This window comes from Nicrophorus vespilloides, unplaced genomic scaffold (assembly GCF_001412225.1).
Source record: "Nicrophorus vespilloides isolate i.1.1-1 unplaced genomic scaffold, Nicve_v1.0, whole genome shotgun sequence".
Taxonomy (NCBI): domain Eukaryota; kingdom Metazoa; phylum Arthropoda; class Insecta; order Coleoptera; family Silphidae; genus Nicrophorus; species Nicrophorus vespilloides.
In genome coordinates this window covers 550,502-564,238 of record NW_017096774.1, presented here as the reverse complement: position 1 = coordinate 564,238, position 13,737 = coordinate 550,502, and the positions used below count along the sequence as shown (strand labels likewise).

General features: G+C 30.2%; 2 protein-coding genes across 2 annotated transcripts; both read right to left on the bottom strand.

Moving 5' to 3' along the window:
• Window positions 1-311: 311 nt before the first annotated feature.
• Window positions 312-4,703, bottom strand: LOC108558136 (pickpocket protein 28-like). Its single transcript, XM_017914955.1, has 10 exons — window positions 4,679-4,703; window positions 3,491-3,702; window positions 3,165-3,404; window positions 3,012-3,111; window positions 2,808-2,959; window positions 2,550-2,751; window positions 2,225-2,495; window positions 2,102-2,161; window positions 1,855-2,047; window positions 312-1,265 (listed from the first exon to the last, which is right to left on the bottom strand). Exons 2-10 carry the CDS (start codon window positions 3,679-3,681, stop codon window positions 1,001-1,003), a joined length of 1,674 nt encoding a protein of 557 aa, XP_017770444.1. The 5' UTR covers window positions 3,682-3,702; window positions 4,679-4,703; the 3' UTR covers window positions 312-1,000.
• Window positions 4,704-7,308: 2,605 nt separating this feature from the next.
• LOC108558099 (pickpocket protein 28-like) lies at window positions 7,309-9,524 on the bottom strand. Its single transcript, XM_017914907.1, has 8 exons — window positions 9,367-9,524; window positions 9,074-9,310; window positions 8,919-9,024; window positions 8,712-8,863; window positions 8,453-8,654; window positions 8,130-8,400; window positions 7,739-8,075; window positions 7,309-7,684 (listed from the first exon to the last, which is right to left on the bottom strand). The coding sequence occupies exons 1-8, from the start codon at window positions 9,522-9,524 to the stop codon at window positions 7,450-7,452; spliced, it is 1,698 nt and encodes a 565-aa protein (XP_017770396.1). The 3' UTR covers window positions 7,309-7,449.
• Window positions 9,525-13,737: the final 4,213 nt, after the last annotated feature.

The following is a 13,737-nucleotide window of genomic DNA, read 5'->3' as shown; positions in this document are numbered from 1 at the left end:
ATTTTGCGTCGTAAAATGACAATGTGGCTAAATATATTCCATTTCTCATGAAAATTGATCAATAATGCATGTTTTCTTACTAACACATTACACTTTATTATTTTTATAAACTTACAAAGTAATTTGAAATTTAGAATGAATTTGTTAAATGTCTTTGCATTACAAACACAAATAAAAATAAAATTAATTCTTTTATTAATTAGTTGTTCAATGGGAAAAATAAATAAAATGAAATTGGACAATGTGAATATTATTGTTTTATTCAATTCAATGGATTTTACAACGAGTAATTGATACTTATTGTGTCTACATAAAGTATAGAAGATAATTAACATGTAATTATTTGTATTGAATAGCAAAAAAAGAAGTACACGCGCATACATACGCATACGAGAAAGTAAAAAATGCTTACGTAAAGTAAAAGCATTTTTTTATCAGACGTGTACAGAATTTCCACGAGCAAATGTGGAATCCGTGATTTCTATATCATATTATTGTGTGGACAATTTTCAAACCACAAATGTTACTAGCTTATCAAGTACTCAGTGTTCCGGCAATTGTTCTGTTGACGTGTTATATTGATTACAGAGGATGATGAGTCACGAGGACAGTGAACTTGACGCGTTTTTTGAAACGGAAGGAAAAGGGTGAAAGGAAACATTGATTGTCCCCAATTGCAGAGAGCGTTACACTACTAGAGGTCATTTGCATTAGCAAAACTGGTTTCCAGCATTGACCAGAGCAGCCCTTTTCGAATTTAAACTAGGGCTATTGCGTGAATTACGATGCGTACGTCTATCTATACAATTCACGTAAAAGTGAAAATACTGCTAATGAAAGTGAAGAAGGATCGGATGCATCGGGAGAAAGCAGGAAACTGATTACTTATTAGAAGCCAAACCCGCTTTGTTGTTTCTACTTTTTTTCTTGCTCTTTCTACTTCTTGTTTTTCATTGTGCAATTAATATGGGCACGGGAGTCGTTACAGATGGAAGAGGGATTACTTCTTGTGGTCGTAAGCATCGTTGTTTACCAGCTCCGGAGAACCGGACCAGTAATGACGGCCGTATCTCCTCACGTTGCACACAAGTCTCAACGTCACGAAGTATATGGTTTCTATGACCGAAAGGAATGAGAATCCTATGAACAGTCCGAGCAGTCCGCCGCAGTTGGCCAGAAAATCCGTGTATCCGTACAACTCGTTCCTCTCCGATGTGATGAACTGCATTTCTTTGAAGAAAATTGTCACTCGAGCCATCTGTATCCTAAAAACAAACATTTTTTTATGGATTAAGTACGGAAACCTCGTTTTAAAGTAATCTACAGACGTCTATAAACAGAGGCCCGCGGGCCACATATTGCCCACGATCATTTAATAATACAATATTTAAGAATGGAAAAACTGCTTATTACAGATGTAGACTTTTGTATATGTAAAATTATAGTTTTCACATAATTTTACCAATAAGGAAAATGGTTGAAATAATACAAATCAATAAGATTCAAAATATTTAACAGAATAATTTTCTAAAATGTATAACAATATACAGTATTTTTTTGAATAGTCAAGCTTCAATTAGTCCGGATTCACTATAATCCGGTTAGAAAATTTAAAAAAAAACCTATAACACAGTAAAATTTATGAATAATACTTTTCAAACATTTTCTTTCCTCTCATGTATTTTCTTGTTTTGTAAATGATGAAAATGAAATATAAAAATGTTCTTTTCAACTTATTCAAATTTAAAGTCGAAATTTTAATCCAGGTAAGGTTTACCATAATGATTCCAGGTATTTACCTCCATTAACAAGAGAACAACTTTGTAGTAATTTAAAAAGTATGTGTGTGCTTACCCAGGGAATTCGTTCAAGTCAGATTTGTAGGCCCTAAACAAGGCTTGCCAGTTGAAATCGGCTTGAGAGGTTTCCGCGTTGTACGTTAAAGATGTACATGCCGGTAGACAGTTACACTTTCCCTCCTTAATCTCGTCGTCGCCTTCATGGAACGAGCTGATTCCCTCGTCGACTTGCACAGCGAGTAATTTATCTGAAAAGATCAACTTGTACCCAAACATAACTTAAACTATTAAAAGCCACTTACGGACTGCCATTGCCATACAAATGGTATTACCCGAACCGCAGATTGGGGTGGATTCAGTATCTGCAAATAACTCAAACACGATTAGTACAGACAAAAAAAAATGAGATTCACAGAACTATTTACGAGGCATATGGTGGGCGACGCAACCGCAAGTCGCCAGGGTAAAGTTAGTCAAGCATTCGACCTCGCAATTCTGTTGAGTGTAGTTCTTGTAATACCTCAGCTGACGTTCTGAGGAGAAATAGCATTGGCGTCTGTGAGGATCGTAGTTTCTGAGGGCTTCAGAAATCGTTATCATGTCAGGTTTCACGTTAACTATAACTTCTTGATTCAAAGGTACTCTGAAGTATTGAGTACTCATTCTAGGAACTTCTAAAGGATGGTGGAACAACAACTGAAATATAAATTACATTTTAATTGCTGTTGATACAATAAGTAATTTTTAGACCTTAAAACCTTGCACAGGTCCTTTGCAAATGTAGTCTATATCTTGTTCGAAAGCTCTCAACAACAAAGTCAAACCTGCTTTCGATCCTGAAGATAAAGCTCTCCTAGGAAACGTGTTTCTTCCTGCGTCCTTCAAATAACCTTTCTCCAAAGTCCAACCATGTCTGTCGTGTCCGTGCTTCAAGAAATCCTTATTATGATACCTAAAACCATCATACTTTAGAAACTGGTATTAACAAACATAAACAAACTTATTTACACTTCATTCGTGTATATATCATCCCGATCCAACATATTAAAGGTAAAGCATATACCATCTTCCGTTAAAACAGTAGTATACAAATTGCTGCAAGTTTCGTTCATATTTGTCCACTTGCACATCATCAAAACCTCCTCGAATTGCGGAGCAACCTGCAATATAATAAAGCAAAGTAATACAAAAAATATTAAATTGTAAATTTACCTTGGCCAAAAAATCTAATGTTTCCAGATTCGTCAAGTTTCCTCCGTGGTGGAACAAGTGAGTGTCGCATACCAAACTAGCATCACTATATTGCTTAGCTCTTCAAAATACATGTTTATTTTTATTGTTTTTTTGTATATAAAAGATTCTTACTCTTCTTCTGTTAAGTTGTTGGCTAAATTCCTGTGGTAGAAATCGGTGTAGTTGAATACTCTTTGGCGCATCTTCATTTCCGGGCAGATGGTAACAGCCGGAAACGGAATCTGCCAAACAGGAGTTGGGCTCTGCGCGAAGCTCACAATTACAGGAGAGTTGTCCCATTTCTGGTAAGTCTTCAGAATCAGCTCGATACACAAGAAGAGTGATATTGCGAATATCGTAGTCCAACATATCCTTTTTTTTTTAAAGAAATTTGATTGTTATAACTTGATTTGTATAACTTCATTAAATAAGTTAATAATAAAATATGTAACACTTACTTCTCGAAAACTGTTCGTTTCTTCTCTCCCAAATATCGGACGCCGTGAAGACTGGTGTTCTCGGTGAATTCGGTTATGTAATTGGTGAGGTTCTTCCAGAAAGATGGATACTTCTTTTTCGGCTTGAACAAATCGTCGCCCGGTTTGCTGCCGGCTTCCAGTTGCGGAATGTCTTTCACGCTCCTCTTCATGTTTACACACCAAATGATAGTCTGGGATCAGAAGCAAATGCCTTTATAGACTGAGTGGGTGCAGCTTGTTATATTGCATGATATATGTTTTGTATAATTTCTACTAGATATATACACACCCTTAGGCCCCAATGGGAATGCCTTATAGTCGCTTTTTATACATCAATTCCCCGTACAACAAATAATTTATTATTTTGAATTAATAGGTGGATGTATGTAATTAGTTTTATTTTCTCTATTCGTTCGCAAAATAGACATTACTTAGTAAAATGCATTAGCTTTTTGCCTCTAATACGAAAAATGAATAAGCTTCTATTCTAATGCTAATGTTAAGGTATTTGATTATTATTGTCGCTTTTAATGCATCAATTCCCAGTGCAACAAATAATTTATTATTTTGAATTAATAGGTGGATGCATGAAGTTATTTTTATTTTCTTTATTCCAGCGTAAAATAGACATTATTGAGCAAAATGCATTACTTTTCTGCCTCTAATACGAAAATGAATAAGCTTCTATTCTGATGTCTTTCTAATTTAGAAAAAAACGTAATTACTTATTACATGACATAAAATGATTAAGCAGTATTTTATAAATACATAGGAATGAACCCCAATTAATTTAACGTTACAGAATTACATTCAATATTCATTACGATTTATTACAAAAATATTTATAAAATATATTTGTTAAAATCTGTTGATTATTCAAAATTACTGCAAAGTGCAGATTTGATTCAAAAAATTTCAAAAATAAATTTTAATGTTTTACAAATAAATTGTCATAAGAATTTGGTATACTAATTTATTTTGTCTACATAAATGATCTTTTATTTTTTTTCATTATACAATCAAGTCTATTTTTGTGCTGTGTATTTTAGTAAGTTTTATGATTGCTGCGGTTTCAAACAGTGCGGTATATTAGGGGAACTAGCACTATTCGAGGTATTACTATCCCTTAAAAATTATATCAGTTGACAATAACTTAAGAAAACTTACTCTGATTTTGTATCCAGTTGTACAAGCGAACTTTGGAAAATGACGATCTCTGGTTTATTCTTTGGTTTTTATAAACATCTGGCAGAAATAGATCGTAAAATTAACCAATAACAAGTCGCATATGTTATGTAATATAATAAAACTAAGAAGAGTTTATTATTTTAAGAATGTTTTAAAATGAAAAATATTATTTTTTTCATAAATATTTAAACATTCTTCTATTTGGTAAAATATTACAAAAATATAATTTATTGTTTTTAGAAATTTAATATTTAAATAAAATATTTTCTTGCTATAATTATTATATTAAATTAATAACTGCGAAGAATAATGAGATTTATTACAATTATGTTGTTTTCGCATCATTTTATATGAAACAATTGATAATTTTATTCTTTGCAGATTAATAATCGCTGACTGATAACCTCGTATGAAATTCCACGAAATAACATATACAAATAACTATAAACAGTTTTTAACGATTATTTGTGTAATTATTAGATAATAAATATAATTTATGTTTCTACATACAAACAATTAGTTTATAAAATAATTAGTATTTAATCTTTCGTAAAAAGACGGATTATGTATAATGTATATAAAAAATGCAAAAATATTTGAAAGAATTGAAAAACTATAATATATACTTATACTTGTTTATTTTCGAAAAATATTACCATTTTTAATACATCATGAAAACTGTTACAACAAATTTCAAACAAGTTACTTTAAAATAATTAATATAATTCTAACAATAAATATATGACAATTATAGATAAATATGAAAGTATTTATAACTATAATTTTCATTAACACAGCACTCGCATAGTCCGGATAATCAGATCCGTTGTTATTCCGGATTGTTTGAAACTGGACTAATCTAGGAACTTAATAAATCGGATAATAAGATTGATTCTATAAAAAATCGATTATTTTTGTTTAAAAAATAATATTTTTTTTATTTTCATCAATTAATTTACTTTGTTTTAAAGAAGCCGGACTATGCGAGGTATTCCTCTATTATGAAATTGAATGAGTCAATAATTATTTCAATATATTGATATAATTATTAAAGTTTTAAGGTAATTTAATTTAGATTTGTAGTTTTTACAATAATAAAAGACTTATTTTAAACATTTCCATTCATAATATTACATATAATTAGAAGAAATTTAAATCTTAATATTTGTAGATCAAATTTCTAATTTAAATTTTGTCTTACGGCGCCAATAAAGTATATAAAGTTAATCATTAAAATAATTCAACAAATTTCAGAGAGATAAGTTACTTTAAAATAATTTATATAATTGTAACAATAAAAATATAACAATTATAGACAAATATTAAAGTATTTATTTAAAAAAACTTCATTAACACATCAATAACTCGCATAGTCCGGATAATCGGATCTGTCGACATTCCGGAGTGTTTGAAACTGGACTAATCGAGGAACTAAATACACCGGACACAAATAGACTTGAGCCAAAAACCGATTATTTATTTAAAAAAAAAATAATATTGTCCACTTTTTTATTTTCATCAATTAATTTTACTTTATTTTGAAATTATCAAACCGTAAATCTAGACTGATCGAAGCCGGACTATTCAAGGTATTGCTGTATTATGAAATTGAATTGAATTAGTTAAAAATCAACAATTAATTAATGTGTTCATATGATTATTAAACTTTTAAGTTAATCTAATTTAGATTTGTAGTTTTTACAATAATAAAAGACTTATTTTAACCATTTCCATTCATAATATTACATATAATTAGAAAAAATTTAAATCTTAATATTTGTAGATCAAATTTCTAATTTAAATTTTGTCTTACGGCTCCAAAAAAATATATAAAGTTAATCATTAAAATAATTCAACAAATTTCAGAGAGATAAGTTACTTTAAAATAATTTATATAAATCTAACAGTAAATATATAACAACTATAATAATACAAATATTAAAGTATTTATTTAAAAAAACTTCATTAACACATCAATAACTCGCATAGTCCATAATAATCGGATCTGTCGACATTCCGGAGTGTTTGAAACTGGACAAATCAAGGAACCAAAAACCGATTATTTATGTTTAAAAAAAATAATATTGTCCACTTTTTTAATTTTTATTTTTATCAATTAATTTTACTTCGTTTAATTTCAAACCGTACTATAGTAATTCCGGACTGATCGAAGCCGGACTATGAGAGGTATTCCTGTATTATGAAATTGAATTAAATTAGTTAAGAGCTAATAATTATTTAATATATTGATATGATTATTAAAGTTTTAAGTTAATCTAATTTAGATTTGTAGTTTTTACAATAATAAAAGACTTATTTTAACAGTTTCCATTCATAATATTACATATAATTAGAAGAAAAGTTCAATAGGTGATAAATATCATAACATAACAAAATACATCAATGTGTCTTATATAATATTTAAATTGAGTATTCTTTACATTCAACTACAACAAAACGATGTATATATATAAACGATAAGATAGACTAGATATTTAAGAATGCTCGAACGATCTTCGATGTGTTTTAATCCGTTACGTAATGTCGCGATTTGAATTTGTAAACATTCATACACAAAAAAAGACACATAATATGAGGAGTGGCTCAATAATAGAACACCCGTTGCATACGCAATTAACAAGTTCGTATATTCCAAAAAAAAAACGGTATTATATAATCTTGCTTTAGTCCACTTTAATCGAAAAGTATACCAGACACCAAATGGACGTGCAAAATAGTTCCTTCAAGAATCATGCGTCTTGCGAATTGGACCATAGTAGTCTTCCGTGAGTGCGTATATTACATATAAGTCTTAACGATAGGAAGTAGATAATTTCCACGAGGGAAATGAATGAAAATCCGGTGAAGAGTCCGAGAAGTCCGCCGCAGTTGGCAAGGAAATCGGTGTGTCCATAAAGTTCATCTCTTTCTGAAGATATAAACTGCATGTCTTTGAAGAAAAGAACCATTTTTGATAAATGCACCCTAAAAATAAGAGAAATTATTATCAAGTGTTGCAAATTAGTGTATTATAATTACGTTTCGTTGTCAGTGAGGAAGTTGAAAGGATCATCTAGTCCTCGGAAAAATTCGGTCCAATTCCAATCAGATTGTGAAGTTTCGGTGCTGTATCTCAAAGAAGTGCAGCTTTGCAAGCAATCGCAGTTCGAATTTTTAGGTTTTTCCTCTTTCTTAGCCTTATTATTAAACTTATTCAAAATCTTATCCAAAGTCCCAACAAAAGTTTTATTGTTAAGAGTGTCCTCATCTTCGATTTCCTTCAACTTTATATCAATTTCGCTTGAGAGTAGAATACTCTCAGCCTGCTTCATGCATCGAATCTTCTTCGGACCACAAATTGGCGTGGAGTTCGTTCCTGAAACGAAAGTATTTATAAACTAGCAATTCCAATGGAACTGAAAGAGTTTACGTGGCATATGGAAATCGACGCATTTGCATAAACGTAGAGTGAAGTTCGCGAGGCATTCAATCTCGCAGTTTTGTTGGGTGTAGATTTTGAAAAAACGCAAATTCCTTTCGTGCGGAAAATAGCATTGACGTTTTCCCGGCTGATAGCCTTGCAGCTCAGAGGAAGTGGTCATCACTTCCGGTTTTATTGCAGCCACAACTGCTTGATTTAAAGGAACGCGAAAGTACTGTTGACTTACTCTCGGTATTTCAGCGGGATGATGAAGCAAGATCTAAAATAAGAATAAGTCAATCTTTGGTAAATTCCTTCCGAATAATGTTAACTTTATAGCCTTGTAAGGAATCGCCGCATATGTAATCCAAATCTTTATCGTAAACCTTCATCGAGATGAACAACCCGTTTTTAGCGCCCGAGAACAAAGCCCTTCTTGGATACGTATCCTTTTTAACATCTTTAGCGTAACCCTTCTCCAAGCTCCAACCCACCGAAGTATTCTCGTGATGCAGGTAATCTTTGAAAAATGACCTATAAAAAACTCAATTTATAAACAGGTAAATTCAGTTTTTTTTTCTAAAGACTTACATCTCGTCATTAAAAAGCTCTTTCCTATCCAACATGTTAAACGTGTAGCAAACACCTTCATCGGTTAAAATCGGGGAGAAAATCGTGTTGCAATCGAAGGACTCTCCCATCCAAACACATCTCAACGAAACATCAGAAAAACTAGGCGAAATCTAAAGAATTTATAATATTAATTAAATGTTTATATATATATATTTATTTAATTACATCATCGAAGAAATGAAGGACAGTTTCGTTGACAGTTTTCAACTTTAATTTTTTAATTATATCTCGAGGATTGCAGACTAATGAGATGTACTCTAACTGCTCTCTCCTAAAAAAGCTTTGTATTTTAACCAAAATAACAATGATGTATTACTTACTCTTCATTGGTTAATTTGTCGTAGCCTTTCATGTAGATCTTAGTGAAATTGAAGACGGATTGTCGGCATTTGGTTTCCGGGCAAATGGTGACTGCGGGAAAAGGGATTTGCCAAATGGGCGTTTGTTTAGTGGCAAAGCTGACAATAACTGGAGATCTGTCCCATTTATAGTAAGTTTGTACAATCAAATAAGTGCACATGGATACGGACACTATCAAAGTCACCAACCACCAAAGTCTAATAACAATTGATATAATCAATTTAATCTTTAAGATTAAGAATGAAAACAGTACTTCTCTATACAGCTTCTCTTCTGCTCTCCCAAATATCTGAATCCGTGGATGCTGGTAGCGTCGCAATACTCCGTGAAGTAGTTGCTCATCCGTTTCCTATCCTTTTTGGACAACCTCCTCTTGTGTCTCTTCGCCGCTGCACATTCTTCCGCGTCCATCTTCCAACCGTGACTTCTGCCAAATAACCTTTCGGGCCTACGTTATATAATCACTATAACCTAATTACATCATAATTAAAGGGAGCGGAAAATACAGGGTGTTTCGTTGAATTCGGAAGCGCGAAACCGATCGGATATTGACGGACACGCGTGGATCTCATTGGGGCCAATGGCCCACCGCAGACCTGGGACTTTCCTACCATCAATTTATTTGCGATGGGGTGGCCGCACCGTACATTTTAATTTATTAATTGTACAGGACAGTCATCCGCTTTGCACGTCCCTTGACGATGTGTTTCTGAAATTTGATAATGGCATTTTCCGGTGGTTATGTTTGTGCATACCTTTAATGAGATTCCATTCAATTTGACCATTAGTATAATTAATTTTCCATTTATGGGCGTTGTTGTGTAATTATTTTGTTTATTTTTTTGGATGATGATAAGATCACATCGCGCGCTTGGAATGTTGAGAATACATTCGTCTTGCTTTTATTCGCATTTCGTTTATAGACATTCTGGTAATTTTATTAACAGTAAAGTTTTCCCATAAGAAAAGATACATTTTGCAAATTATTTTATACATTAATACAAACTAAATGAAATAAAATCGAGTTGAAAAGGTTATTGCAGTTATTGAACTCATCCGTACAGAAGATTTAAAAAATAATTAAAACATAAATCTTAATATTTGTAGATCAGATTTTTAATTTATTATTTATTTTTAAATTTTGTCTTGCGCGCTTTTGTCACTGAGCGCTTTTGTCCTGCAAGGTTAATCATTAAAATAATTCAAATTTCAAATATGTTAAAGGAAGATTAGAAACAAACTTAAAAGTATTAAGAATTTCTTTGCAGAAATATTGAGTTTCACTATTTTGTTGTTATACAGAAACCTAAGGAAATCTACTGATAACTTCTTTGTATGTTCCTTCACAAAACATTTTTTTTAGTTATAAACTTTAAAATTAAATTATGATCATAAGACTTTTTTAGAATTAATCAGAAATCAGAAGGAAAATATGGTTAAAACATAATCTAACCAAAAGAAAAAGTTTTTTTATTAACAATATTTTTCACTATTTCTCTCTCCAAGTTTGCAATTTGATTATATTCCTGTTTCATATCAAAAAAATATTTCTTAACTTTTACTTAAAAGCTAAAATATATAAATATATTTTGTAAATCGATATGGAAATAAAATAAATTAATTTATTCTTTACTAATGACTTTCAAATCATGAAAGATTTTAATACAGATTTTCATTAATAAACGCGTAAATTTAAATATAAACTTAGTTTGATGTGATTTTTTTTAAACCGGACTATAGTAAATCCGGACTATGCGAGGTATTAATGCATAAAAAAAAATTGGTTACGGAATGTTTTTAATATTTCTACATTGGGTTCAATATATCCTTTATAGTATTCAGGGTAAAATTTTACAAAAACGTGTCTACAAATAATCATAAATAAAAATTCCATTTCATAATTAAAATCATAATACAAATGTGTACATATTGAATGGTCCCAAAACAGTAATATTCAAATTACTTTAATAAAAATAAAATAAACTTCTTTTACGTGGAAATTTAAAATGTCATAGTAATACCGTTCGTTGAGAAAAATTGCATTGTAATTGTACATTTTTACGCCTTAATTAATTAACAATGACATATTACACCTTAGGGAAATTAATGTAATGTTATCTTTGTATCTGGATATACAAACGTACAATTATCGCATATCTATAGTATTTATTTATATTAATATGCAACATTAATGAGTTAAGCATTCATTAATTAATTAGAAACGCTGTTATGTAGACAACTTGTTAAGCACGTAAGTGTATTTGCCGTTACATAATTGTAAGAAGTAGAGTATACATTCATCTAAGCACGTAGGTTGCTTTGACCTTGGTCTATTCGTCGTAAGAGGGCACTGTTTCAAGTTTTCATTACCTACACATTTTTAAAACTTCTAATCTTCAGAACATCTTCAAAGTTGACCAATATTTGGAACTTCTATTTTTTTAAGAATTTATTACTTCTAATAATTATTTAATGATTTCCTTTTTAATTTTATATTTTTTACAGCATTAAATATTAATTACATTTGTTTATATAGAAAATAATTAAGTGAAAGAAAAATATGTAAATTATTATAAAAATGATTAATTTAAAAAATTATAGTTGTACTTTTTGGTAGAATTATTTATATAAATTAGTTCACAAGAAAAAATAGAGTAAAATTATTAAGAAATACGACAAAGCAATATTTAGAAATTTTTATTGGCCCTAATTACGAGCATCGACCCAAGTCTTTCAGCCCTAAAACTTTCATTACAATGATCTTTGTAAAAGTTTGAGTATCATTCCTGAAATTAAAACCACATTATATTTGCAATAATACTAGAAAATTTTCATTGTCCAAAAATCTTAAAGCACAATTGTCACGTCACTTGTCATTTTCTGTACAATATGGATGAAATAATTGGCAAAACAAATTGTAGAGAAATCACATTTTTTCAAAAGAATTATCTTCCTTGACCGAAGATCAAGAACCACTTACATTTTATTATTTGTAATCTAGAAACCGATAGCCTATACAAAAATAAGTAATTTTCTTTCCTTATTATAATAAAAATTATATGAAATTGATATGTTTATGAAAAGAAATTTAAAAAATAAATACAAGTTAATAAAAAAAATGAAGCAAAAGCTGTTTATTAAACCACAACTTATACGGCTTCTGATTTCCTGTATTCTCTATTCATATATTCTTTTTGTATAAAATATCAATCGAAGCCTATCAACTTCATCGTAGAAGTAAAAAATTATAACACGACCAGATTTATTTTACTCGTGTAAAAATTCATTCATATTTTTAATATGGTAAGAAAATATTTTAAAAATTTTAGCAAGCACATTTTCATGAATGAAGCATTTTTGCGCACTACAAATGAGCGTTTTTGTGTGTTCATTGATTTCTGTAAAGAAATGTTTTGAATGTATTTTTCATGAATGAACGCAATTTCTTTTCAATATATTTGTTATAATTATTATAATGACATCAATATTTCCTTTGTAGTAAACTTAACTTACATTTAAATATTTGATATTATTTAATAATTACGTTGTATTCAGTTCAAATATCATTGATTTGTAGAAAGGAAATGATTTGTACAATAATAAGTCTTATCTTTACAAGCATTTATATAATTCACACGGTGCAAAGACCATATGTCAACGGTTAATTAGAAGTGAAAACTATTAGTAAATATAGATACTAGAAACTAATACTCAAATAAATTCCATTCAACTGGTTTCCGGTAAGGATGTGATTTTGAATGAATCGAAAAGATTCCTAATGAATAATCAATTACTTGGAAACGTCGTGTGCACCATGGGAAGAATGGTCTTCAACTCGAAAGATGCAATTAAGTATTAATTGGAATAACTTCCAGTTTCCGGTTTGCACCTTGGCGCCAAGACCCAAAAAGCGGGTCAAAGCTATTTGCGTTTCGCATCCTGAGAAAACGATATGAATGAGACAGATAAGCAAAAAAATCCTGAATCATCGATTCCGAATCTATTTTTAGTGTTTCTCGTACGTCCGAGCGAAATTTCATTCACAACGAATTTTCATTCATCGGAAACGCGCATATTCCGCCAAAACACGTGCAACGATTCAGAAATTGCAGCGTTCTTATTTATTTATTTTTTTTTTGTTATTTGTAGTAGTTGTTATTTTCTGAAATGGTGAAGGAATGAGGTGGAGTAAAAGAGAGTGTTTAAATTTTTTTTTTAGATAACATTTATTTCATAATAATATTTGCATGTGTTTCATGTATCACAGTTCTGCTTGCAATACATTTCGATTTGATTATATAAAAAAAATATATAATATAATATAAAAGATGATATATTTACAATATATAAAAGGCACTTTTATTGGGTTTGTTTTTTTTTTAAGTGAGCCTTTTCAATGAAGAATCACAGGTACCAACTTTTTCCTTAAATCTTATCAATATCACAAAGGAACCTAACAATTATTTAAAGCTTACATAAACATAAGAAAGAGATCATTTCCTCTTTGATTATCTTTTTTTGATTACAAACTAAGTAAAGCGATTTGAGCAATTCTTTTTTTTTACAGATTAATTGTTTCGAAAGACAATTGCGTTTCAGTTTTGTTTATGTACAGATGAGTGTT

Bases quoted from the DNA above. Each gene is read 5' to 3' on its own strand.
- LOC108558136 (XM_017914955.1), bottom strand. From the start codon at position 3,681: ATGAAGAGGAGCGTGAAAGACATTCCGCAACTGGAAGCCGGCAGCAAA. The intron at 2,496-2,549 runs GTCTAAAAATTA...TTTATATTTCAG, and splicing joins GACCTGTGCAAGGTTTTAAG to TTGTTGTTCCACCATCCTTT. The intron at 2,162-2,224 runs GTAAATAGTTCT...AGTTATTTGCAG, and splicing joins CGTCGCCCACCATATGCCTC to ATACTGAATCCACCCCAATC.
- LOC108558099 (XM_017914907.1), bottom strand. From the start codon at position 9,524: ATGGACGCGGAAGAATGTGCAGCGGCGAAGAGACACAAGAGGAGGTTG. The intron at 9,311-9,366 runs GTACTGTTTTCA...AATTGTTATTAG, and splicing joins AAGAGAAGCTGTATAGAGAA to ACTTTGGTGGTTGGTGACTT. The intron at 8,401-8,452 runs GTTAACATTATT...TTCTTATTTTAG, and splicing joins ATTCCTTACAAGGCTATAAA to ATCTTGCTTCATCATCCCGC.